Here is a 23,434-nt window from a genome sequence, read left to right on the forward strand (position 1 = left end):
TTCAAAGTTATGAAGTTATTGCTTTATTTATATTATCTATTTGTGTGGTTTATTATCTGTCTATGATGTCACCAATTCAAAGATGAAGTTCTGATTTGTAATTAAAGTTTTTAAACATCCAATCAGGATTATGCAGCAAGCTTGTTGGTGGATAAAAAAAGCTGTGTAGTTGTAGCTGAAAACATCTAATTATTTCATTCCTTTACAGTTTAAAATGTTGATTTAAACAAACATTTTGAATGAAAATAAAATAATCTCATATTCTACCTCTTAAGTCAGTTTCCTATATCATAAGTATTCAGATTGAAATCAAACTTTTGAGCATCAATGTCTAATTTGGACAGATCAAAAATTACCAACCTAATTCCTGTTTAAGTTGTTTACTGAATAATCATTTCACCCTGTAAAAAATGACTGAAATGCATGTTAAAAAGTGAATGCAATCTCTTCTAGACTTGTACTTTACTTCTAGGTTATCTCTTTTACTATAATTGTGCAGAAGAAAAAGAGAAAAACCGTCATAAGATCAGCATCAGTTTCTCTTTATTGTTCATTGCATGGCCACATAAACTGGTTCTCCTCTGCACTGTGCATGATGGGACAGTCACTATGGAGATGGTGATGTCAATGGGATACATTTCAGGAGTTTACAGACGTACAGACACAACCCAGACCCCCCGCCCCGCCCACAGGACAGGTCGGCTGATCTCCACCAATCAGCTTCCACCTACCTGCTCCCTCTAACCTGATAAATAGATTCTGCTTTCTTAGCTTCTGTTCAGGATTGGTTCAGTGGATCAACACACAATAACAAGCCCTTCCCCTTTCCCTTAGACATTCCTGTGTTTATCATTCAGATTCAGCTTACAAAAAACAAAACAAAAAAATAAAGAAAAATAACATCATTTGGGTACAAAAATAAAATCCAAATGAAAATCTTCCAACAGGCCAAGGCCTGCTGCGTTTTCTCTTTCTTTTCTCAGACAAATAGCACAATACGTACGTCACTGGTCACAAAAGTACACCGCAAATAAGGAAAAAATAAATCCCAAAAAATAATAATTAAAAAAACCAGACATTAGAGAAACCATATATCCGTCTTCCTTTGAGCCTGCGGGCGACGAGGCGCCTGGTTTGGTTCTGATCGATGGAAGTCAGGCGGCGCCTCCTCCGCCTCTCGCGTTCCTGACCCGTTTCTGGAAATCAGACTGAAGGAAAGAGGGAAGGGAAATCCAGAACACTGCTCTAAATATCTATATGGATTCATCTCGGCGTGAATGAGTTTGTGTGTGCGGATTCTCTCAACACAAATGTACTCGTTTGCTAACATATACAGTGTATTCCTGGTTAGAGGTGAACCAGGGGCACGCCCTCCCACCGCTTCCTCCCCCGGCCGCCGCCGCCGCCACGCTCACGCTTTACGTTTAACAAACTGAGAGGTGGGAGATCTGCTGCTTCTCGTTTTGCCTGCCTTTTCTTCTTTTGTTTTTATCTATTTTTTAATTTTTGACCTCCTCTTTATTTCCGTTTCAAGCCCTCAAAACTTTTAACTCTTCGATCCAGCTTTCTTTTGAGTTGATTTTCTTTCCTTTTTGGAGACGCAGATACACACAGAGCAAAAGAGTGGGAGAGAGAGAGGGAGCGAGTGTTGTCATCGATCAGCTGCTCGCAGCACCGACAGCTGCCCCCCCGGTACGCTCTCAGCCGATCTCCTTCCACTGGCGGTAGAACTCCACGATGTTCTTCAGCTCCATGCCTGCGGACGACACAGCCTGGGTCGCCGACTGGCAGGAACAAGAACAGGAAAATAAACACCAGATCTGAGCTTTGGATGAAGAAATATTACTTGAAAAATATTCACTATGACCTTATAACCACAAACTTCAATAAATTTCTTTAAGACTTGATGTGAAACAAAGTAGGGCATAACTGGTGGAGGAAAGAAAAAACTTTTTTTTTAAAGAATAAAAATCTAAGGCGTATTAGTGGCTGAAATCTACAGTATTTCACGCTGGAAACTCCAACTTCCCCATTTTATTATTTTTGGAGCTAAAGAAGAATGATCCAGAGCATATGTGTCGAACTCAAAGTCCGGGGGCCAAATGTGCCCCGCCGTAGCCCCTGTTAGTGGCCCTCTGGACTTCAAATTACATCAATAAGTTGATTGTAACCTGAAAAAATGTAAATCAAGATGTTTGATCAGTTTTGCAAGGAACTTGGAAATCATTCTGTAACGTAGCGTGCTGCAAAGCCGCTAAGACGTTTTGAAACTTCGTCATTATAATCAGATTAAATTATTACAGCAGTTAAAAGCTACTTATAACCTCTAAGCTTTTTGTACATGAGGCTCTATATGTACATAAAAACTAAAAACGGAGTATTTTGTGACAAAATTAGCAGATCAAAATGTGAGATGTCCAGAAATCGAATCAGTGGGCAATTTGGAAATTCTGATACCAAAAACGTTAAAGAGCATAAAGAGAGACGGACCTTCATGGCGGCAGACCGAGCGCAGAGCTCGTCCACCTCATGTCCTGTCAGGATGGTCACCATGCCGGCTGTGTCTTCGTCTCCGTTGCTCTGGGACACCGTCAGCTGTCGGCAGCTGTCCACCATTTTATACAGATGCCTGAAAACGAGGCGGATCAGAGCAAAGCAGTCAGACGACGAAGAGGTTTCACTCAGCGAGGGACGACTGGGATGAAGCGAAGCTCACCAAGCTTCGATGTCCTGCCGCTTCAGTTTATCTCTCTCAAAAGTGCGACCTGACTCCTTCTGACAACGTATGTACCTGCAGACAGGAGATGTAGAGGAAGGACATTATTAGTATGTGACTGTAAAACTGACTTATTTTAATATGTTTGCAAAAACATTTTGATGATAGTTTTGATCTTTAAAGAACAGCCATTTTATTGCTATTTTCTGATTAGAAAATAAAGAAAACATGAACTTATTCAAAAGGAGGATGATTTTTTTTTCGTTATTATTTACTTATTGGGTCAATATTTATTGAAAATGATTCAGAAAAAAGGACAAAACTTGCAGTAATGATGTAATTCTGCTTAAACCCATGGCAAATATTGCAATAAAAACATAAAAAATTGCTAAAACTGGAATTTTTTATATCATTTCCATTTAAAAACATTGCTCAGCAACCCTCTGTGGAGGGTCCAAACAGCCACAGGTGACAGATCCACTCAGAAGACACTGACCTGTTGCCTTTGCGGAATTCCGACTCCAGGAAGCGGATCCCGTCTCTTGCACCACCGTTTTCCTTTTTTAGCCGATCCAGTCCGTCAATCACTGCAACACAAATGGAGCAAAGATTAATAAGAACTAAAAAAATCATGCTTTCAGAGACCTAGAAAACAGACTGGAAATAACCTATGACATATTTACGGACACAGGTAAACATCTGCTAACTAATTGGCGCTGCGTTTGGCTGGTGCAGGTATCAACGACTTCCTGACCTGTTCTTGGGATGATGATGATGAAGCATCCGCTGCCGGCCAGGTGTCGGATGAGGTTCAGATGATGGCAGAGGGCGGCAGCGTCAGGAACGAGGTAGGGAGACATGGACGACTGAGCTTTAGGTTGCTGAAGGCTGCCCTCTAGCTGCGAAACCTCCAACTGCAGATAAAGACCAAAAAGAAGAAAGTTTTACTTTGAGTTGATATGGAAGATCATTTCTGCCATGAAAGAAAAAAATAAAAGCTACACAGGAAGTTATAATTAAGAGAATAAATGTCATAATTTTGAGGTAAAACGTCCTATTAATGAGAATAAACTCATTTAGGAGAATAAATTTTTTTTCTTCAAAAGAATTTCTTTTTTTGAAGAAATTTTTAACTTCTTCAAAGCAATAATTTTAAGATACAAAGTCAATTATGAGATTCAAAGTCATAATTACAAGAATAAAAGTCATAATTACGAGACCAGAAGTCATTATAAGAAGAATTGTTATAAGAAGAATTAACTTCGTACTAGACTATAAATCTTTGTTTATTCTATATAATACACTCATTGCACCACACCTGACATATTGTGTGGAAGTCTGGGGGAATACATACAAAACAAATTTACAGCAATTATACCTCTTACAAAAACAATCCATCCGAATATTACATAAAGTGGGATACTGGGAACACACAAACCAGTTATTTATTAAATCAAATATACTGAAATTCTGGGACCTGGTAACATTTAAAACGACACAATTCATGTTTAAGGTCAGACATCAAAAACTTCCACACAGTATACAGGAAATGTTTGCTGACAGAGAGGGTGGGTATTATCTAAGAGGTGAAGGATATTTTAAAAAACAACATATTAGAACAACAAGGAAGAGTTTTTGTTTATCTGTGTGTGGAGTAAATGTCTGGAATGGATTGAATGATGAGTTAAAACAAATTACAAATGTAAACCAATTTAAAAAGCTGATTAAAGCAGAGCTCATTTCAAAATATGCTGTATAAGATGTTTAATATCCAATAGGCTATAATGTAATTGATGATATAAATAGTACTTAAAATAATTTTGTATAGTTATACATGATGGAAAAATGGAAAAAATTTTCTTTTTGATGTTATGACAGTTCATTGTAAATACATTGACAAGTAGGAAAGGGGCAGGACATTATAAGATGTATCTTCTACCTGCTCCTTTTCGAACAGAAAAATTTTGCATGTCACATGGGCATAATAATTTGTTTCATATTTTATTTCTTAAGTTGTTTCATTCCATTTTATTTTATTTTCTTTTTGATTGTTTTAAAGTCTGTTCGAAATAAATAAATAAATAAATAAAAAAATAAATAAAATTACTTTGACTTTTAAAGTTACAATTTCAACTTTCAAAGTCATAATCCTGAGATTCAAAAATATAACTTCAACTTTGAAAGTCAATTTCTACTTTAAAGTCATAATTATGACTTTCAAAGTCATTATGACTTTGAAATTATGACTTTCAAAGTCATAATTATGAGATAGAAAGTTCCGCTGTTTCTTTAAGGAGCATCTCAAAATTCTAACTTTAAAACTCAAAAGTATGACTTCTTGTTGGGCTTTTATTTTTTCGTCTCGGCGGAAATGGACCTTCATAAGATGGCACTAATTCAACAACGTTAAAATATTGTTGGAACAGATATTTTGCTGACAAACTGCGGCTCCTGTGCTGCGTTCCTGCTTTGATTTTAGCTAGAGGCTGATAAATAACCTGCAGTCGAAGTTGGGCCATGTCTCTCATCAAACGATTCCGACGGGCCTCCTCTTCCGCCTGGACAAATCAGAGATAAAAATGTTTTATTGAATAAAAAGAAGTATTTACACATGTGTTACACATTATTTTAGGGTTGGGCTGTGAGTCTGTTCAGCCGTCGCTCACCATCCTGAACTGGGCCTTAGCCTGTTGCACCAGATTGTCCTGCTCTGACTGGCTGATGCTGGTAAAGATTCCCGCCTCTGGGTTGAAGTGCAGCACGTTGCCTTGGAGATTTGTTAGGAAGTGGCCAAAACTGCGAATGCAACACACTCGCAACACACACTGAAGAAAAAAGGAGAGAAAAGGAAAGAGTTTGCATTTATTGTTCACATTTTTAACTGAAACACACTTAGATCGACATCTAGATGCCTGCTAGCAGATATTTGTCCATATTCAGTATTTACTGAAACATTTGATGCAATTATTTTCTGATAACAGAACAGAAGCTTCTCCACACTGAATACTTGTGAGAAAATCACAGCTTCACAGTGCAGATGGTGAAAATGGTGAATGTATCTTCTGTGAAGTAGAATCTGTTCACAACAGTCGACATAAATGAATCTGAAATATGCAATTTGGGCTTGATTATATAAAAACATGCAGATCGCTTCCTCTGCACTGCTGAAAATGTTTGAACTGTTTTTAAAAAGTTTATTTTATTTACTAAATGAGGCAGTGTTTGGACATATTTTCCATCAAAACTCAACACCAGAGCTGTAGCACAAAGCATCTGGAAAGAATTCACAGCGCTTCACTTTTTCCACATTTTGTTATTTAGCAGCCTTATTCCAAACTGCATTAAGTTGTTTTTTTCCCCTCAAAATTCTACATGGAAATATCCCATTATCACAATGTGGATTTTTTTTTTCAAATTTATTAAAAATAGAAATCAATGAAGCTCAAAATTTAGCCGTTTTCCTTTATCATCCCTAAAATGTTTCTAAAACTTGCATGGTATCCACCAGTACTAAGTTCAGTTCTTGTAGGTTTTGTCAGATTTGTAACTTGATCAGATCTTGAAATTAGAAATGTTTGTACTCAGGTGTTAGTATCTACATGGTCAACAACTACTGGCATTACACAATGCTAAATGGTAATTTATGTTTTTTGAACAAATATGAATTCCTCTGTGGCTTCTGTGCCAGAAATGCAAAAAACATACAGTTATCAAATTTGATTTTGAGATTTATATTTTATCTTTCAGTAGATGGAATATGGCATCATTGCTAAACATTTTTACACACTATTTGTTCCTTTCCCAGCGCTGACAAGTTATAAAAGCAGATTCTGCTTCAAAGAAAAACATTTTTTATTGAACATGTTCAATTAGAATGTTCAATGGGTGATAAGGGGAAAAAATGAATGCTTTTTCTAAACTGCATCAGTAAAAGACGACTTAAGGACAATATAATTCCAAGACAATGATCTGGAAAAGCCTGGTTTAAACTGAATCAAATCTGGGCAGTTCACTTCGAGTGTCTGGAGCGTACCTCCTGCAGGGGACTGAGGGAGGCGTCGCGGTGACTGAAATCAAGGCGGCGGTGAGCGGCGCTGAGCGCAGGCAGGTGGCGCAGCGCCACATCCTCAGGCAGCAGCAGAGTCTGGCTCAAACCCGGCTGTTCGCACTCCTTCAACATCTCTGTCACCTCCGAGTTCAGCCCCAAATCTGCACCATATACACACACACAACAAAATAACAACACTGATTTTTTCCAGATTTCGTCACAAATTGTAGGTAGCGCCATTTAACTTTGGTTTCCAGACTTAATTTGCATTTTTAAGGCAGCTAACAATATATGCCACAGCAACACAGAAATCAACTGGATTCAGCTAAGTGAACCTTTATAGCTGCTGTGATGAGCAATTTCTGAAACAACTAATATGATTAATTGTGATTAATCAATTAAATAATAAGCTAAAGGTAAGTAACTTGAAGACGCAAAAAAGTAATTTGCTACCAGAAATTAATATAGAGAATATCAAGTGACAGTTTCATTTTCACCTGGTTCAAATTCTGCATAAAAAGCTCCTGTTAAACACCTTCGGACAGCATCCAATGATCAATTAGCTACTCCTAAAATTAATAATCAGATCAGTGATACACTGTTGATGCTAAGTCAAGCAGAAAGGGCTGAGATTTTCACATGTTGATGTTAAAAGTATTTTTGCATCCTTTGCTACAAATGACCAAGCGTTCACTAGAGGAATGCTGCGTCATTGGATTTTAGCCAGTAAAATGTTTCATATTTAAAAAGAGAAACTGAATTATTTGTTTGCTTGCATCTTTTAATGCATTTCTAATTTTGTACAAAAAGGCTCTGGTGGTTAAATGCAAGGGTCAATTTTATTGTATTTACTTAATCTTTGTTTAAATAAAATAATTGTTAGTTGCAGCCCTAGTGATCTCACCAGCCTCCAGCAACTTGCTGCCATCTGGAAGAAGGTTCAACAGAACCGACAGACGGTTCCACAAGCTCTGCGAACTCTGCAGAGAAAGCAGATCATCCCAGTGAGAAAGACGAGCATTTTCTATTGTAACAATAAAACAGGTACGTTAATGTGTCGCCTCACCTGTGCACACATGAGGATGATATCTGTGTTCGTCCTGAGCCAATCAACAAAGACCTTCACCACCTGCATCAATCCCTGATTGGACAAAATCTCCAGTTTCTCCAGCAGGGTTTTTTCACTGTGGGCGCTGTGCTGACTTTCCTCCGAGTCCGAGTCCAAGTCTAGTGGAAAACAAAAGAGAACAATAAAACTAGATTCTTTTGTCAAGATATTATCGCAAACATGGTTTATTTGGATTATGTAGTTCGGAACTGTGAAGTGGAAGTGAAATGATACATTTCTTAAAAGGTACAAGCCACAGGGAACGGCACTAGGTAATGGCACAGTGCGACTCAACAATCTGAATATTTTTGAAACGGCTCATTTTCCAGACACCGAAAAACATGAACTTACTGCCAAAAAACGGCTGAGTGTTTATTCTTAAAAGCTTGGGCTGTCTTTGGAATCAGTAGAAACACAAATGGAAGAACAAAAAGGTGGAAAATGTGAATTTTTCATATTAGGTCCCCTTTAAATCAGACATTTTAAGTCTCAGTGTCTGATCTAAGAAGGCTAGATGTACACTACCATTGTCGTTGATTCCGTTGGCAGTACCGGGGTTCAGGTCGCAGTGTGAGTCTCCAGGCGGAGGGGGCGTCTCCTGGGAGGGCGGGGCAGAGGTGTCAGTGGGGGTGGAGCCTGAGGCGGCCTGAGGCCTCAGCAGCATGTTGCTGAAGGTGGGTGCAAGGCGGAAGCAGCGTTTGGACTGGAAGAGCTGGGAGGACATGGCCTGCAGGTTGCTGCTGATGCTAGAGTCGCTCTGCGTGAGGGGCCCGTTGGTGCTGGGCGGGGCCTCGCCGTCCCGCTCCCCGCCTTCCTCCTTGGGCTGCTCCTCCTCTTCCTCCTGCTGCTCCCGGGCCTGACCCTCGGTGCTGTCTGAGTTTTCTGTGTCCTCCATGTCCTCCAGGTCTGAGCGGGACTCCTGGCTGTTCATGTCCGAGTCGGTCTCCACGTCGAAAGCGGTCCCTCCCTCCTCTTCCTCAGAACCACTCTCCCAGCTGCCTTCCTCACCCAGGCCATCCCTCTTCGTCTCCTTCTTCACAGACGAAGGGTTGAGCGGTTCATCTATCGGTGTCCCAACTGTGGAATCAGCATGGACCCTCCCTCCTTCATCGTCATCCTCATCTTCTTCGCTCTCGAATCCTTCGCTCAGGTCGCTTTCGTCCTCCCCTTGTCCGCCTTTATGAGCGCAGCGGCGTCGCCGCAGTCGAGAAAGGCGGGTGTACTTCTTCTTCTGTCTTTGCTTCTCCTCCTCTGCCTTGTGCTGATCTTCTTCGCTGCTCTGCTTTTTGACTCGGACTCGCTCACGGCCATCTTCATCTTTATCCTCCTCATCCTCCTGCTCCAGGGAGCCGTTCTGCAGTGGCCTCTCCTCTGACGGATCCACTTCTGCAGCTGAGATATCCCTCATTTCAAGGTCATCTGGGTAAGAGGAGAAACATGCTTTATTTTAGTTTGGTTATGCATCTAAAATATGTCACGTTTCAAGAAAGAAGAAACTAGAAGCTGTTTTGGCATTCTACCAAGGGAAAACTTCAAATATAACTAGGCTTTAAATCCACAGAGCTGAACTAACACCCTGATGTGGATGTTTTCTGACTCACCTGCAGCGTCAGTGTGCAGCGCAGGAACCTGGCTCTCCCCGTCCTCCAGTTCAGCCTGCAGCCGGATGTTCACGTGGTTCACCAGGTGGGAGAACAGAGCCAGCGTAAACGCTATGGATGCGCTGTACTGCTTAGATCCTTAAACAAAACAAGGTTTGTTAGAAGTGAAAAGGTGAACAAAGGTGAAACTGTGTATAATAAACCGTTGAATTCGACCAAGTTAATGTTTAGAATCATTTTGCAGCTATTGTTGTTCATAACAATACAAAGAAGAATTTTATTCATCTGGAACAATCTGCACTTTATTGTCCAGGAACATATTTCTATCATATCTGCAGCTCTCTGTTGCTACGTGGCAATAGCATCTCAAATATGCACACAACGAGTTTGCTCTGCATATCTGAGGTACTTCTCTTCCTCTTCGCAAAGGGAAACATGTTTAATTTAGAGCTGCAACTAACGCCAATTAATCAGATAAAAAAAACTGGCACATTCTGCATATTTTTCATTAAACCACTTGAACCTCTTTATACAAGATTAGAAATATATGAAAAGATGAAAATACACAATTTTTTTTTTCTTTTTTAAATAACAAAAATAAACATTTCATTGCCTAAAATGCAACAAAAGCATTCTTTTAGAGAACACCAGATCTTTTGTAGCAAAGGACGCATCTGCAGAGAAATAAATACTTTTAATAACAACAACATGAGAAAAGCTCGGTCCTTTCTACTTGATTTACTATCGATGTCACTTGAGGAGATCTGGGTTAAACATATTTGCAGACAAATGTTTTTATCTTAAATGCAAACAATTCATATATTTTTTGCACAGTTTGGCTTAATTACTGTGTGAGTACTTTGTCCTTTTAGAGTCTTTATACTGTTTGATTACTAAATTAGTTGACGATTATTTAAATAATAATGGACACCGATTCATTTTCAAAAACAGCTAAAAAACAACAACAAATGTTTAGGAGTGGAAAAAATATTAAAATACAGACGTAAAATTAAATATTTTACTTTTAAATTTGGAAATGTTTTATAGTTGAGGCAGAATTAAATTGTTTTTTGGGGATTTTACTGCAGTGTTCATGTTTTTGTTTGCTTTGGGGCAGATTTCTTCCATCCGTCTACTAATTAGCAGGTAAACAGATATCAAACATATATGCCAATTGTCCTAGTAGTTTAATAAAATGAGTGGTTAAGATACGGAATGTTTTTCAGAGATTTGGATGTCAGAAACTGGAAATAAATCCTGAAATTCCAAAAACCTTTCTTGATCTGAAATGTTTCTAACTGAAACGTTTTTCAGTTAAAAACTTAGGACTGTTTGCACAGAGATGCAGGTACAAATTGGAAAATAAATTTATATAATGAAATCTGCTTCTTTCTGTGTTCAACTCTAAACTGACTAACTCTAAGTTAATTAAAATAACCAGGTGGAAAAATACTTTTTAAAAAACACACAAACACACCTCCTCTCTTAAGGCTGTGTACGACCATGAGGCATGTGACCACCATCTTGAAGATGAGGTTGTCGGGCAGAACGGGGTAGGAACTGTCGCTGTGCTGCGTCTGCTCCTCCTCTTCCTCGCTCGGACAGGGTGGAGCGCCTCCGTGTGTCGGAGCCGGAAGATAAAACAGAACCAGGTTGAAGTCCTCCAGCACCAACTGGCAGAGCGAAGTCAGCTCCGTCTCCATCAAGCTTCATCGGAAGCAAATGGAAAACAAAAAGCAACGGGTTAGTGGGTCACAGCTTACAGAACATGTTTTCTGATGCACATGGCAGGTTACAAACTATAGAAAGACTGTTAACTGGTGCTAAAACAGAGAATAAATCCAGGAAGTGAAATAAAACATCTGGCAGCTCAGAGACTGACCTGTTTTTAGGCTGCAGTAGACTCTGAAGGTATATGAAGCTCACCAGGACACGCTTAATGTCTTTGGATCTATGTAGAAACAAAAAAATACATTATTATGAGTAAACATAACAGTTTTTATTATTCTGATTTAAACAGGAAACTCTTTAGTGACACAAAGGCAAGAATAATCCTAGAAAAACAAGTCCACCATCTCTGACTATACAAAAAAGAAGAGATAAAAGTCGATTTTCCTCGTGCACAGAAGAGGAAAGGATGGCAAAGAAGTGCATACTAATTACTAGGTAATCAAAATCATCATTTAATGTTTCCAGGTGGTAAAAGAATATAGTTTTATTTGGATAAGACCCAATAAAGACCAGAACAAATAGACTAAAAAAGCAGTTTCTACCCAAGAGTTGCCCTGAAAACCGCAAATTTATCCCAACCCTTATCGTCATTCTTAACAACCAGGTTGTTTCTACTATACATACTTAAAAATAAACTCATTTATTTATTTGCACTGCCTTTGAGAGTTGCTATTTTTTAAACTTCATTTTGCTTTCTTGCACAGTGACAATGAGAAGCTGTTTTTCCCTTCAGCTGTTAAAAGCTTCTCTGCTGAAAGAGTGAAGATGGAAAAGAATAGATTTTCACCAAACACTTAGATTTTTCAAGAAAAGGCCAATTAAGAGCTGTAACTTTAAACCAAAAATGATTGAGTCAAAAAAAAAAAAAAAGAAAAGCTGCATCTTGGGACTCGTCATCACCTTTGCCGAGACGGAGACAGCTTCCTCATTTCCTGTTTCTTCACTTGGTGGTACATCTTGGCAGCTTTGTCGAACAGACGCTTCAGGTTGCCGTAGGCTCCCTCAAACGGAGTATCTGATTGGATGCTGGGGACAGAATAAATATTCGTTTAGCCTCATGTTAAACAGAACTGTTTAAAACTAGAGGTCATGGACCCTCACCATCGTAGGTAGTAATAGGTTGCTTCCACATTGTAGAATTTGCTTCCTGCCAGTGTTCCCAGTTGGTTAAAAGGCATCCCTGCAGAATGGCAGAAAGGTGGTTCAGAGTCATAACTGATGCTACATGCATAAAACTGGTCATTATATGCCTTTATTCACACAACTACGTGGACGAACGGACGAATGGACCCAAGCTCGGCTCTTTTTGAGGACAACTCAAGTCAAAGGTTACATTCACACTGCAGGTGAATCCAACTTCTTTATGGAAGTCTGAACAGCCCTATCCCAATCTTTTCACCCCCCAAAAATCTGATCTGTGCTAATTTTTATGTCACTGATGTGAAACATGCAGCATAATTCTGCACCAGAAAAGGACAGAAATATGGCTGTCACCATTACAAACAGCTGGGTGATAAATTGTCCCAGTAATTATTGCGATAAACAATAATATTGTAGTTTTGAGACCATTTTTAAGTGATGTATTGATAATGGCATAATAGTGCAAGTTCACCCTCTCAAACAATAGTTTAAACTAGAAGACATTTTAAATATCCAAAGTAAAAAAACAAACTTAATAAATAAAATGGAAATAAAAACCACAAACATTCAACTGTAAACAAAACTTCAACAAATATTAATCAGAATGGAAATGACCAATCTCAATTTCATCTATCATGTGATTAATTGATTGATTGCTTATTGTGACAGGCTTAGCCAGACGACGTAAATCCAGACGGAAACAATGGCTGAAAATTATAATTATGAAATTGTGAAAGAATTGAAGAGCATCACATTACAGTCCCACCACTCTTGGTCCGACTCCACATCCAAACAGACTTCTCTATCGAAGCTGCAGTGAAGGCTCCACTAAAGGTTGCTGAAATTAGCTGTACTTTATTACCTTCCTTCGTCTAGTTAAGTTTTATCCTGTCGACTCCTGTTGCTGAACAACTTTAAAACTATCCAGAAATGGTGGCGTCTATTTTTACTTCCATAAACAGATTGATGCTGCTGTGTGATGTCAACATTCTTTTTCTGCGCATGCAGGTCGCTTTGGGATCGTAAACCATTCACACAGAAGTCTCATTGTTGTTTTTAATTAGTAAAATGAACAAATGCAAAAGAATTGAAGTCAGAAGTCACGGCGTGACGGGGACTCACCGACATGGGGCATGACAGACAAGGCTTGGTGGTAAAATCGCTCTGCCAGCTGTTCAGCTTCCACTCCAGCCAGTTCGTTCTGATACCGCGCTGGTGACCAAACCAGATTACCAAACATTATTGAAAACATATAGACAACAAATCAGCAAAACTGTGAAAATTCTACTTTTATTAAGTTCTGACATTTCTAATAACTGAATAAACGTTATTAGAAAACAGTTTTTAGATCTTAAATGATGGAAACATCAACATGTCCTCATCTCACTCAGCCTGTTCTCAGTTCCTTCTATAACACCAGGCCAATTTTCCCACGCACCGGCGATGACACCCACTGGCTGCCTCACACCTCCACAGACATGGAATAGAGATGAGCCAGTCCAAATATGCTATTAACATGTTATTACCCAGATCTCCGAGGTAGACCAGACAGCGATGACACGCCATCTGAGCCCACTCCATCTCTCTAGAAGAGGCCGACACAGGTTTCTTCCGACCTGTTGGAAATAATTGGACTTCAAGTCAAAACTGATGCGAAGTTAGTTTCAAAGAAAGAAGCTAAAATCCCATCAGTGGGTTTTAGAATGAAAAATGTGGCTTGCTGAGCAAAAAAAACTGTAAATGATGAAAGAAAAATTTACAGAATCCGTACAAGACATTATCCTGCTTCAGAAACTGGCCAGTAGTTTGACCTGAAGAAGCTTTTAGAGGAATAAAACTCCTGATTCAGACTTAAAGTCTGAAGGATTCAGCAAATGAATCAGCAGACATGCAGCTGAAGCTGGAGGGACAAATTTCAAGCCTCCTGAACTCCAACGACAGTTATTATGTCTCTCAAAGCAAAGCACAAACTTATAGAATCAGGAGAAGAAAAATCTGAACTGAGATATTATATAAATTTATCATACAGGAATAAAGAGCAAACAACCTACTCTGAAAAATGTTTGGATAAAAATGTATTCCATGAAATGATTTGAATGGTTCTTAGATTTTACAAGCAGTGATTTTGTAAATAGATACATTAAAATGAAACAAGAGAGGAGTAAAATAACTCTTAAAGAACATTGGTGTTTGTGGTGAATTTTAGTCTAGGTTTTTCCAAAAGTACTCAAACTGCAGCCAGAAATGATTAATCTTAAGTTTTTGTTTAGGGAAAGATTCAAAGTTTGAGATCTCACCGATGAGAGGATCAGTGACGTGCGTCCAATCGATGCAGTCTTGCAGCTCCAGCTGGTAATGTGATTGGATGTAGAGCAGCAGATGTTGGTAGAAACCCACGCCGGCGATGAGGTGCGTTCTGTAGGCGCACTCCAGGGCACTGCGGCTATGGATGTGCTGAAAGCAACAGGGAGAAAAAAGCTACATGAAGAGCTAAAATCGCAAAATGAAGGGAGAAAAGTAACAAAATCTAAAGTCATATACAGATATGTTTAATACGGAGGTCAAAACATCCTTCTTAATGAGTTACACACTTGACAAACTCAAGTTTGTACTTCTTGTTGTGTTTTCTCACGTCAGACTTAAATCTAAACATGGTCCCAATTTAATCCAGAAATGGAGCAGACTTTAAATCCAGACGAGGGACAAATTTAATCCAGATTTGCAACAGAGCTGGAACAGACTTAAATCCAGATCTGAAACAGTCTTAAATGCAGGTCTAGAACAGATTTATCCAGATATGAAACAGATTTAATCCAGATATGAAACAGATTTAAATCTAGAACAAGAGTAGTTGTAATCCAGACCTGGCATAGACTTAAACCTAGAATTAGAATATATTTTAGTACAGACGTGGAACAGATTTAATCCAGATCTGTCCAAACCGGGTAGGAATCCTGTGCATCGCTCTGTTAATTTATATAATTCCAACGGCTGCTTTGACACCAAAGAGACATTTCCACAGCTGCTGAGTGACTTTTTGCCATCTTACCTTCTTGTTCGTCTTGATAACCTGGATGACCTCATAGTAAACCTTCCTCCAGAGCAGCTCCTCGGCCTTACGGCCGTAGTCAACAGGATGCAGAAACATTAATTTCACACAAAGCTCTCTCAGCCTAGGAAAAACAAAAACATCCAACGGATAAACTCATGGATAGCCTTATGCAACAGCTGGAGGTGTTGCTACAAGAAAATGCAACCACAGGCCCTCATTATCATTATTTTTTTATATTTTGGAGACAAAAATGAGGCTGAACAATAGGCAATGTATTGATATACACATCTGTTGTTAAAATTCAGTCTATCCACAGAAAAAGTCAACATGCCAGGCAGTTAGAGGCAAGTAGTATGTTGGGGAAAGAGCCATAAATTAGTCAAAACTTGCTGCAGTTCCATTTTGCATCAAACCTCTTTTAGAGAAGCTTAATCTAGATGCCTCAACAATAAGCAATATCAGCCAACTAGCTTTTTTAATTTAAAAATAATATAATAAATATATCTTTAATGCTTTTCAGTCAGGATTTTGAACACAGCAGCACTAAAAGTGCATAAGCTTAACGTTATAATGACAAGTATTGATGGTGATGCATCAAGTCTGTAAATATAATATCAGGTATTATATTTCTGTAGCACCTTTCACAGTCATATAGATGACAAAGTGATTCAGAAAGGCAAAACAATTAAAACAAAAACAAATCATTAACTAATAAAAACACTATAGATCTGTTAGTTTTATTAGACCTCGTTCATAAGGCTATTGCCACCAAAATGTATCTACAGATACTTAAACATTTAAGTATGTGACAAATGTCTCTGGGTAGAACTGTAATTTTTGTTGGTCTAATGAATAAATAAGACAAGTCTGACAGTCTGAACTTCCTTTGTAACAGGAAATGCTGCAGAGTGACGGTGCATCTGTATGAAACCAGTAAAGTTTCGGTGAGAGGAGTGGATTGATCTGGACATACTTGTTCCGCAGGCTGATGTTCTCCGGCTTGAAGACTTCTCTGTAGGACGACTTGCTGCCGATGATGACATCCAGCTTGTGCACAGATTCCACCACAGCCCTAGATGAAAAGCATTGCTGTGACCACATGAATCACCAGAAGTAGCAGTTTGTCACGCAACAAATGTCCTGAAATGTCGACCCTTTCTGTTTCATTTCTCTGTAACAGGATGAATGACACATGACAGCTACTTTGCGTTCATCAGATGAAAAACAGAACCTCATGACAGAGTCAGGTGTAGTTTCCGCAACCAGCTTAGATGTCTCTTAAACATAACTATCAACAACAGAAACCATCAGACTCTTTTAGACATTTTACTAGCTCATCGGTTAGCTGGACGAAAACGGCCTCGTCCACTCACCTGTAAAGCCGCTTGATAAGAAGGACTTTCGCCTCGGGCTCGCTGTCCTGACCCGGTCCGCTCATATTAGCGACAGGCCGGCAGTACCACCACACCGCGGGGTCACCGTTTCATTCGTGCCTCTCGACGGAACAGCTGTCGCGGTTACTCGGCTCTGTTCCCCGTTAGTGACAACTGTGTTGTTAGCCAGCTAGCGCTAGCTCCTCGCTTAGCTTTCCCTGTGTTCCCTGAGAGTCTCTTTCTGTCTCCTGAATCCTTTGGCCAACCCCCCTCCACCCATCCGTCATGAAAAGTGGGTAGGAAGGGGTCCCCGGCGCCTGACGGTTCTTCCAGTCAGCTAAAAAGCTCTATTATCCCTTTTGTGTTATTTTCCGTTCCGGCCATCGCTACGAAGGCGGCCATTATTCATAGCAGGCACTGACCGCCTGAATATCGCGAGAGTTCATAAACAAAATTACGAGATTACAGTGGTGAGACGTCAACAACTTCGCCATATTGCTAAGGGAAAACAAGTTGAAAAGATTAGCTTTAGCCTTTAACAGCGGTCACGACGCGTGCATTTCTTATGTTCTTGAAGTGTATTGCGCTCCAACAACATACAACGACTTGTATCCATATATAGTACAGGATGGCATAGTGGGTTGACCCATTAAACCACGTAAACCTCATGATACAATTGAATTATCACACAAGTTTTATTTTGTCAAGAGTGAATTTTACAATTCCTCTTAAGTTCAAATTGTGTAAAGTGAAATAAATAAAAATACAAAGATATTACTCAAACACAGGTTTCTTCCCGTTGTCCTTACACAGTTGATAAAAGTTGTTTCACATTGTTCACTGTTATGAATTTTCTGCTTTTAAGAACGCTTGCATTGCACACTTCACCAACAAGAGATTTTTAAAGAATGTTTAACATCTAGAGATACTGGAATGGAGAGCTGTCCATAGTGCTGCAGTGGCTCAGTTTCAACTTACTGCTAAGGAAGATTAAAGGTTTCCAATCTTGCTGCTATTTGTTTTAGTAAGTGATGATATTTTTGCAAGACTGGCCAATCATAAGGTCTGCTTGAAATTCTTCATTAGCTGCTTGTCACCATATTTTAACGAGTATTTGTAAATTAATTCAGTGACCTGTAATATACTTCATGATTTTTTTCAGTTACTGTGACTTAATTTTGACAATGTATGTGATATAACTGGTGCTATGTAGTTCAGTATACCTGAGTGGGATCATCTTGTAAACCACATCTGAACCTTTCTTATATATAAAAAAACTGAAGGACATTTTCACAGTAGAGCTTTTAAATCAGTCATAAAAAGCTGTATGTCTCTAAAAACATGCATAAGTTGATAGCTGTTATTGCTTCTAGGTTTTTAATTGCTTTGTAATTTCTCCTACTTGTCAGCAGAGGTCTGCAAAGATATGCATTATTGTGCATGCCTATAATCCACTGCTAGAGCTGGAGAGGTTTGACCAGTTACAATGGGAAAATGTAATAAAACATGAAAATAATTTCGGCACTAAAGACTGGAATAATTTCTTTTGCTTGATATGTGCAGATATGTTTATAATCCTGCTTTTGTTTCCATTAAAAAAACTAACAAAAAATGACATCACATCATTTCAGGATATTAGAGAAAATTAAAAAAAGGTAACATGCACTGTTTGGCGTTATTAGACATCTAAGATGAAAATCAGGACATAAGATTTCCCCTAAAAGGAGATTGAACACTTTACAAGTGTTCCTGCTGGGTGAACCATAATCTTCCACTGTGTTGTATTCTTTCAGTTCTTTCTAAAGTCACATGTTGTCAAACTGCCTGAAGGTCTCCAGGCGATCCGCAATGGGAGGGTAGCACCCTGACAAGCATGCCTTGTTCTGCTGAATCCCCTCTTCTTGGGTCCATCATCACCCTCGGCACACTGGCTGGCTGGGGACTGCATGAAGAAACGATCTGCTCAGCTCATCTGAGAGCAGACTCAGAAGAAAAACATCTTTTGCTACGGGTGAGTGGGGATCGTTGTGCAGCCGAAACAGGAGAAACTCACCTGTGAGGTTTTCACACATCCAAACACTGAGTGGAATGAGTCTGCATGAAGAACAAAATCCTGATCCATGGGATTTGTTAAAAAAAAATGTCTGTCTTTAAATGTCTACATCATTCCAACCTGGCATTGTTGTATCTTTCTACTTTCTGCTTCAGAGTTAGTCACAGTGATGACAATCAGGTAATTTTCACCTAGTTGCTACTTTCTCTCGTAAATCTAGTGAAAGCAACAAGGGTGAACTTAGTTTTTTTTCAGACAGATTTTGATTTTTTTAGTTCAATAAATAATAAAGATAGAGATTGTACATGTATTATGTACTTTTCCTCAGATATGCCAATTAAAACATAAAATATCATATAATTCAAGATCAAACTGACACTTTAGTTTTTTATAACCATTTGGCTGTTGGGTTTTTTATTATTCTAGATGGTTTGTGCTGCCTGGAGTGCTGATATAATTTTATTGTGTGTTGTTTTATTTTCATCTATGCACAGGGAGAACATGCAAACTCCATGCTGTAAGAGCTAAGGACTTTTTTTTATTTTATTATGCACATTATTTCATTTTAGTTTTTTTAATTATATTTTTTGTGAATGTTTTGAATTTCCCCTTGGGAAAAATAAAGTATTTCAATTCAACTCCTTGATTTAAAAACAACACACTACAAGGTATAATTCAAATATTTTTTTTTATTTATTAATTTAATTATGTATTTCTATCTCCGCTGTCACCCACCCGAAAAATATAAATTGTGGTGTGTTCAAAATAAAAAGGAAAAAAAAGAAGAAAAGAAACAATGTCATCTTTTTCAACTGCATCATTAATCAACAAAATCAAAGAGGCAATGATTATTATCATTATTACAATAATAACTCAACTAGCAGAATATCCACATTCATAACAAATCCATATATAATTGCAAAACACTCTTCAACACCACTCTTCCATTAATATACACAAAATCCCCAAAGGTCTGTCCTGGAAAAACAACAATAGAGGAACTCTGAGGGGGAAAAGGGGCTATGGCTTGTAAAGGAGGGAGTGAACATGTGTGACCAGCAGAGATAATGGATCTATGGTTAGTAAGAGTATATGGAGGAGGCACACTTATTTAGTTAGGACCTATACAAAAACAAGCAGTCTTAAGTAATAACAATATGCTTTCATGGACGGATTTGCCTGCATAAAACGGTTCCATGAGCGCAGGATTTGGGGAGCAAAATTTCAAGAAACATATATAAGGGTTGTCAGATTAAATATATACCTATGAATGACAACCACCCTCAAACATATATCATAGAAACCAAAAGTGATAGAACTCAAAGCAAAGTTGAGAACTTTTTAAATAAATGCAAATGAAGATTTCAGGAGGACGAAATAATAAAAAAAAAAAGGTTTCAGTTTGACCATAATATGTACAAACAATGCTTGCTCACCCAAATCTTATCAAAAAAGCTTTTTAAGTTGGTCATAAAATGAGTGCAAGCTTAAGATAATGTGAGTAGCTTCTTATTCGAGAACGTAGCTAGAAGTGACAGACCTGGCTGATATTCTAAGTCTGCGTGTAAAAAGTGCCTCTGATAGCTGTCAGTATAACGTGTAAAAACCTTTCCATGCCTTGGTGTTTGGAACTTGAGAAGACCTAGTCATACAAAGAGAGAGAAACATTAGAGGAAAAAAATAACTGTACACTCTGCATGTACAAACAAACTATATACACACAGACATACCATATATACAAACACATATCCAATATGTACACAGGATTTAGCCAACACATACGCACATTTATACATTTATGTATTTACAAACACATTCACTCGTTTCAGCAGGACCTCTAACATATCTCTCTCTGTTCTCATGTCAGGCAGAAATGGCAGGGATTTTTTTATTCAGGTCAGACTGGTGTCAGCGGAGTCCAGCTGCAGAAATGAGTAGTTTTACAGCAATTCGACTGGAAATATGGCCACAATGAAAACAACAAGTTCATCCCCCCTGCTCTGGTCAAACTCTACACAATACACAGTCAGCGTGAAGCAAACGTCCGTATCCAACGGCTTTTCCAATCGTCCATAAATGGAGAGCTCCTCGGCGATTGTTGGACAGAAAACATCCGCTGCCGTGTCTTTCTATAATATTTTTTAAATATTAATACCCAAAAATAAAGAGCAGGCTCGTCACAGCAACGTGCAAACTGTCGTATAGGGGGAGTAGGTAGAACACAAGTTCGTCCCTCCAGTGCTTTAGAGCAACTTTGTTCTCCATCAGATTGTCTCAGTATGAAAACTTGGTTCATATAAAATGGATCGCTCCATCGGATTTTTATCAAGAAATAAATATCTCCTCCAGAAGATGTCTGATGAATAATTTATTTTTCCTTTAAATACTATAATAAGAGTAATCCGTTATAGAAATATAAATAACATTCTGTCCAGTTTTTCCAAAGTCGTCTTTGAAGCAAGATTTTTTTGTTCCTCAGCAGTTTTTGAAATAGGCTGTGCATATTTAGTTTCCTTTTAAAATCAAACTCTGAAAAAGAGGAAAAGCTAAAACATAAAGTCTGTCAAAAATCAAGAAAAAAGACTCAAAATTTGTAATAATAGAGCTAAGGAGAGGGAAATGAAAGGTTTAAATGTGAGTCAGCTTGGACTGAAATAACAAGAGAAGTCAAGCACCTTTGAAATACACTTTAGGTCTCTCTCTCTTACTTTGAGAACCACGCTGTCCTGTGTGTTCCTCCGTTCTGCTAATTGATCAGACTGCATAGCTGTTCTTTGCATGCTCGGCGGGCTTACAAACACCAAAGTATGTCCAGCCCACCTTAATTAGGTGAAAAATGGATCCAATAATGAGGTGTCAAACACATTATTTTCAATCCCTTTGTCAAATCAGAGAGAGAGAGGGCCCAAGTAAAGTGAAAAAAAGAAAGAAATCCCAGCATTTCCTTACATGGTCCGCTGGGGGATTGCACCATCCCTAGAGACAAGAGAATAGGACCAACGGCCCAAGTTCTCCCTTTGTCAGCCAATCGCGTCACGAGAGAGGGCTCTGGACATTTGGCTATGCCACCCCGAAGACTGCCGATGGTGCATCAGCCAATTAGGTTCCACATTGTCCTCCATGAAGCTTTGAGAGTGGCTAGAAGGGGGAGAAAAACAAGGGGAGACACAGAGAGAGAAGAAACGGGGCAGAGGTGCTTGATCAGGTGCTGTTAAAGCATAGATATCGAGCGGCAGTCTCTCCAAAGCTGGACTCATCCTGTTTTTATTATTATTATTATTATTTGAGTGTGTGTGTGTTAGCGTTCAGCTCTGAGGCAACTGCTTGTTTACCTGAGTCACTGAGGTATTTTCACAGCAATGTTAATTCAGGATCATTCATCACACAGGTAGATTTCACAATAAAAGGAGAAAGTAGCCCTACGTGTCCCTGTGTTAAGACTGCTAGTGTGTTTACGTTTTGGTTTAACATTCACTGGTTTTAGGATGAATCTGAACTAATTACTCTGACCTCCTCTCAGATCACACGCCACATTTAAACAGAATGTGAAGCAGACTGGGAAAACACACAAATCTTACAACAGACAGTTCAAAATGAAAATGAATATGAATGCATGTTAGAAACACTTCCAACAATAGTGTTTTTAGTCATTTTACACATATGACACAACATTTATTCTCAAAATCATGTCAAGTTATTCTAATATTGTTACCATGACATAAACTGCAGATTTTCTTTTACTTTTAAATAAACACATCTGATCAAAATAAGAACATTTTAAAATCTTTTTTTTTTTAAATGTGGGTGCAATATAATATTTTGAAACAAATCAACCCTTTGGTTGAGCTCGTCTAAGCACATTTATCTCAGGCACTTAATGGCTAATCTAAGACAATCTATATTGTTATAAATGATCTATTATATGGAAAAATATTATTTAATACATTCCACTGAACAACCATTAACATCGCTTGTGTTTATCTGCACTTAAAGAAGCAGTTTGAAGAGAAGTTAGATTGCAGTCACTCAAAGTGAATCAAATGAGCTTTTACTGTAACATGAAATTAAATAACTTGCTCATTTTCTATCCTAAATTAAGAAGCTGCTTTTAGTCACCTTAAATACAACCAGATATTGAAATAGTGCACTTCTAGAGAAGGAGGTGGGAGGGAAACAACCCCATTAGACATTGGAGCAAAACAGGATGCACAGAGAACAGAGACAGAGGCACATCAAGAACATGTTGCAGGGGGAGGGGAGGAGACAGCGAGGCAGTGGTATGGCAGACACACAGACAGCTCACTTGGTAAAATGGCACCATTTGTTTCTGTTTAGCACCAGTTTATCATGTATCAGTTCTGAGATTGAGAAGAGAAAAAATGCACGAGCTCATCCCGGAAACAAGTAGTCCCTTAGGTTGAAGAAAGCAAAATAAAAGTTTCCCAAAATGTTTTTCTGTAACTCAAATCCTAGAGCATGAACCTTTCAGCACATCATTTAAGTCTCCTTCTAACAAAGCTAAGGTGGATGCCCATGTGCACATCTATAGTTAAACCCTGTTGAAAAACTCTCAAAGGCACTAGGAAAAAAGCCAGAGTTCATCACCATGTCT

The 23,434-nt window shown here is 38.6% G+C and overlaps 2 protein-coding genes across 10 annotated transcripts in view; both read right to left on the minus strand.

Annotated features, from left to right (window-relative positions):
- Positions 1-521: 521 nt before the first annotated feature.
- On the minus strand, positions 522-17,209 carry smg5 (SMG5 nonsense mediated mRNA decay factor). The gene is made up of 22 exons (XM_028012583.1): positions 16,770-17,209; positions 16,370-16,468; positions 15,394-15,517; positions 14,642-14,798; positions 13,871-13,960; positions 13,467-13,556; positions 12,306-12,384; positions 12,105-12,230; positions 11,356-11,424; positions 10,951-11,180; positions 9,474-9,611; positions 8,398-9,291; positions 7,831-7,991; positions 7,669-7,744; positions 6,750-6,925; positions 5,383-5,541; positions 5,215-5,274; positions 3,471-3,630; positions 3,213-3,303; positions 2,717-2,791; positions 2,491-2,629; positions 522-1,784 (listed from the first exon to the last, which is right to left on the minus strand). Exons 1-22 carry the CDS (start codon positions 16,832-16,834, stop codon positions 1,701-1,703), a joined length of 3,342 nt encoding a protein of 1,113 aa, XP_027868384.1. The 5' UTR covers positions 16,835-17,209; the 3' UTR covers positions 522-1,700.
- A 2,759-nt stretch (positions 17,210-19,968) lies between these two features.
- syngap1b (synaptic Ras GTPase activating protein 1b) overlaps positions 19,969-23,434 on the minus strand; it is a 180,468-nt gene continuing 177,002 nt past the window's right edge. For 8 of the 9 annotated variants that reach the window (XM_028007713.1, XM_028007670.1, XM_028007690.1 and 5 more), the window contains one exon: positions 19,969-21,960. In XM_028007713.1, the coding sequence (XP_027863514.1) occupies positions 21,843-21,960 (118 nt within the window). In that variant the 3' untranslated portion in view covers positions 19,969-21,842. The remainder of the gene's footprint in view (positions 21,961-23,434) is intronic. The other variant, XR_003594217.1, reaches the window with a different exon arrangement.

Source organism: Xiphophorus couchianus, chromosome 3, assembly GCF_001444195.1.
Source record: "Xiphophorus couchianus chromosome 3, X_couchianus-1.0, whole genome shotgun sequence".
In the NCBI taxonomy this organism is placed as follows: domain Eukaryota; kingdom Metazoa; phylum Chordata; class Actinopteri; order Cyprinodontiformes; family Poeciliidae; genus Xiphophorus; species Xiphophorus couchianus.

What these genes read in the sequence shown, in the direction of transcription:
- smg5 (XM_028012583.1), bottom strand. Translation starts at nt 16,834, where the DNA reads ATGAGCGGACCGGGTCAGGACAGCGAGCCCGAGGCGAAAGTCCTTCTT. An exon ending in CGGCAGGACATCGAAGCTTG is followed by an intron (nt 2,630 to 2,716) that starts GTGAGCTTCGCT and finishes CCTCGTTTTCAG; the next exon opens with GCATCTGTATAAAATGGTGG. An exon ending in CTCGGTCTGCCGCCATGAAG is followed by an intron (nt 1,785 to 2,490) that starts GTCCGTCTCTCT and finishes TGTTCCTGCCAG; the next exon opens with TCGGCGACCCAGGCTGTGTC.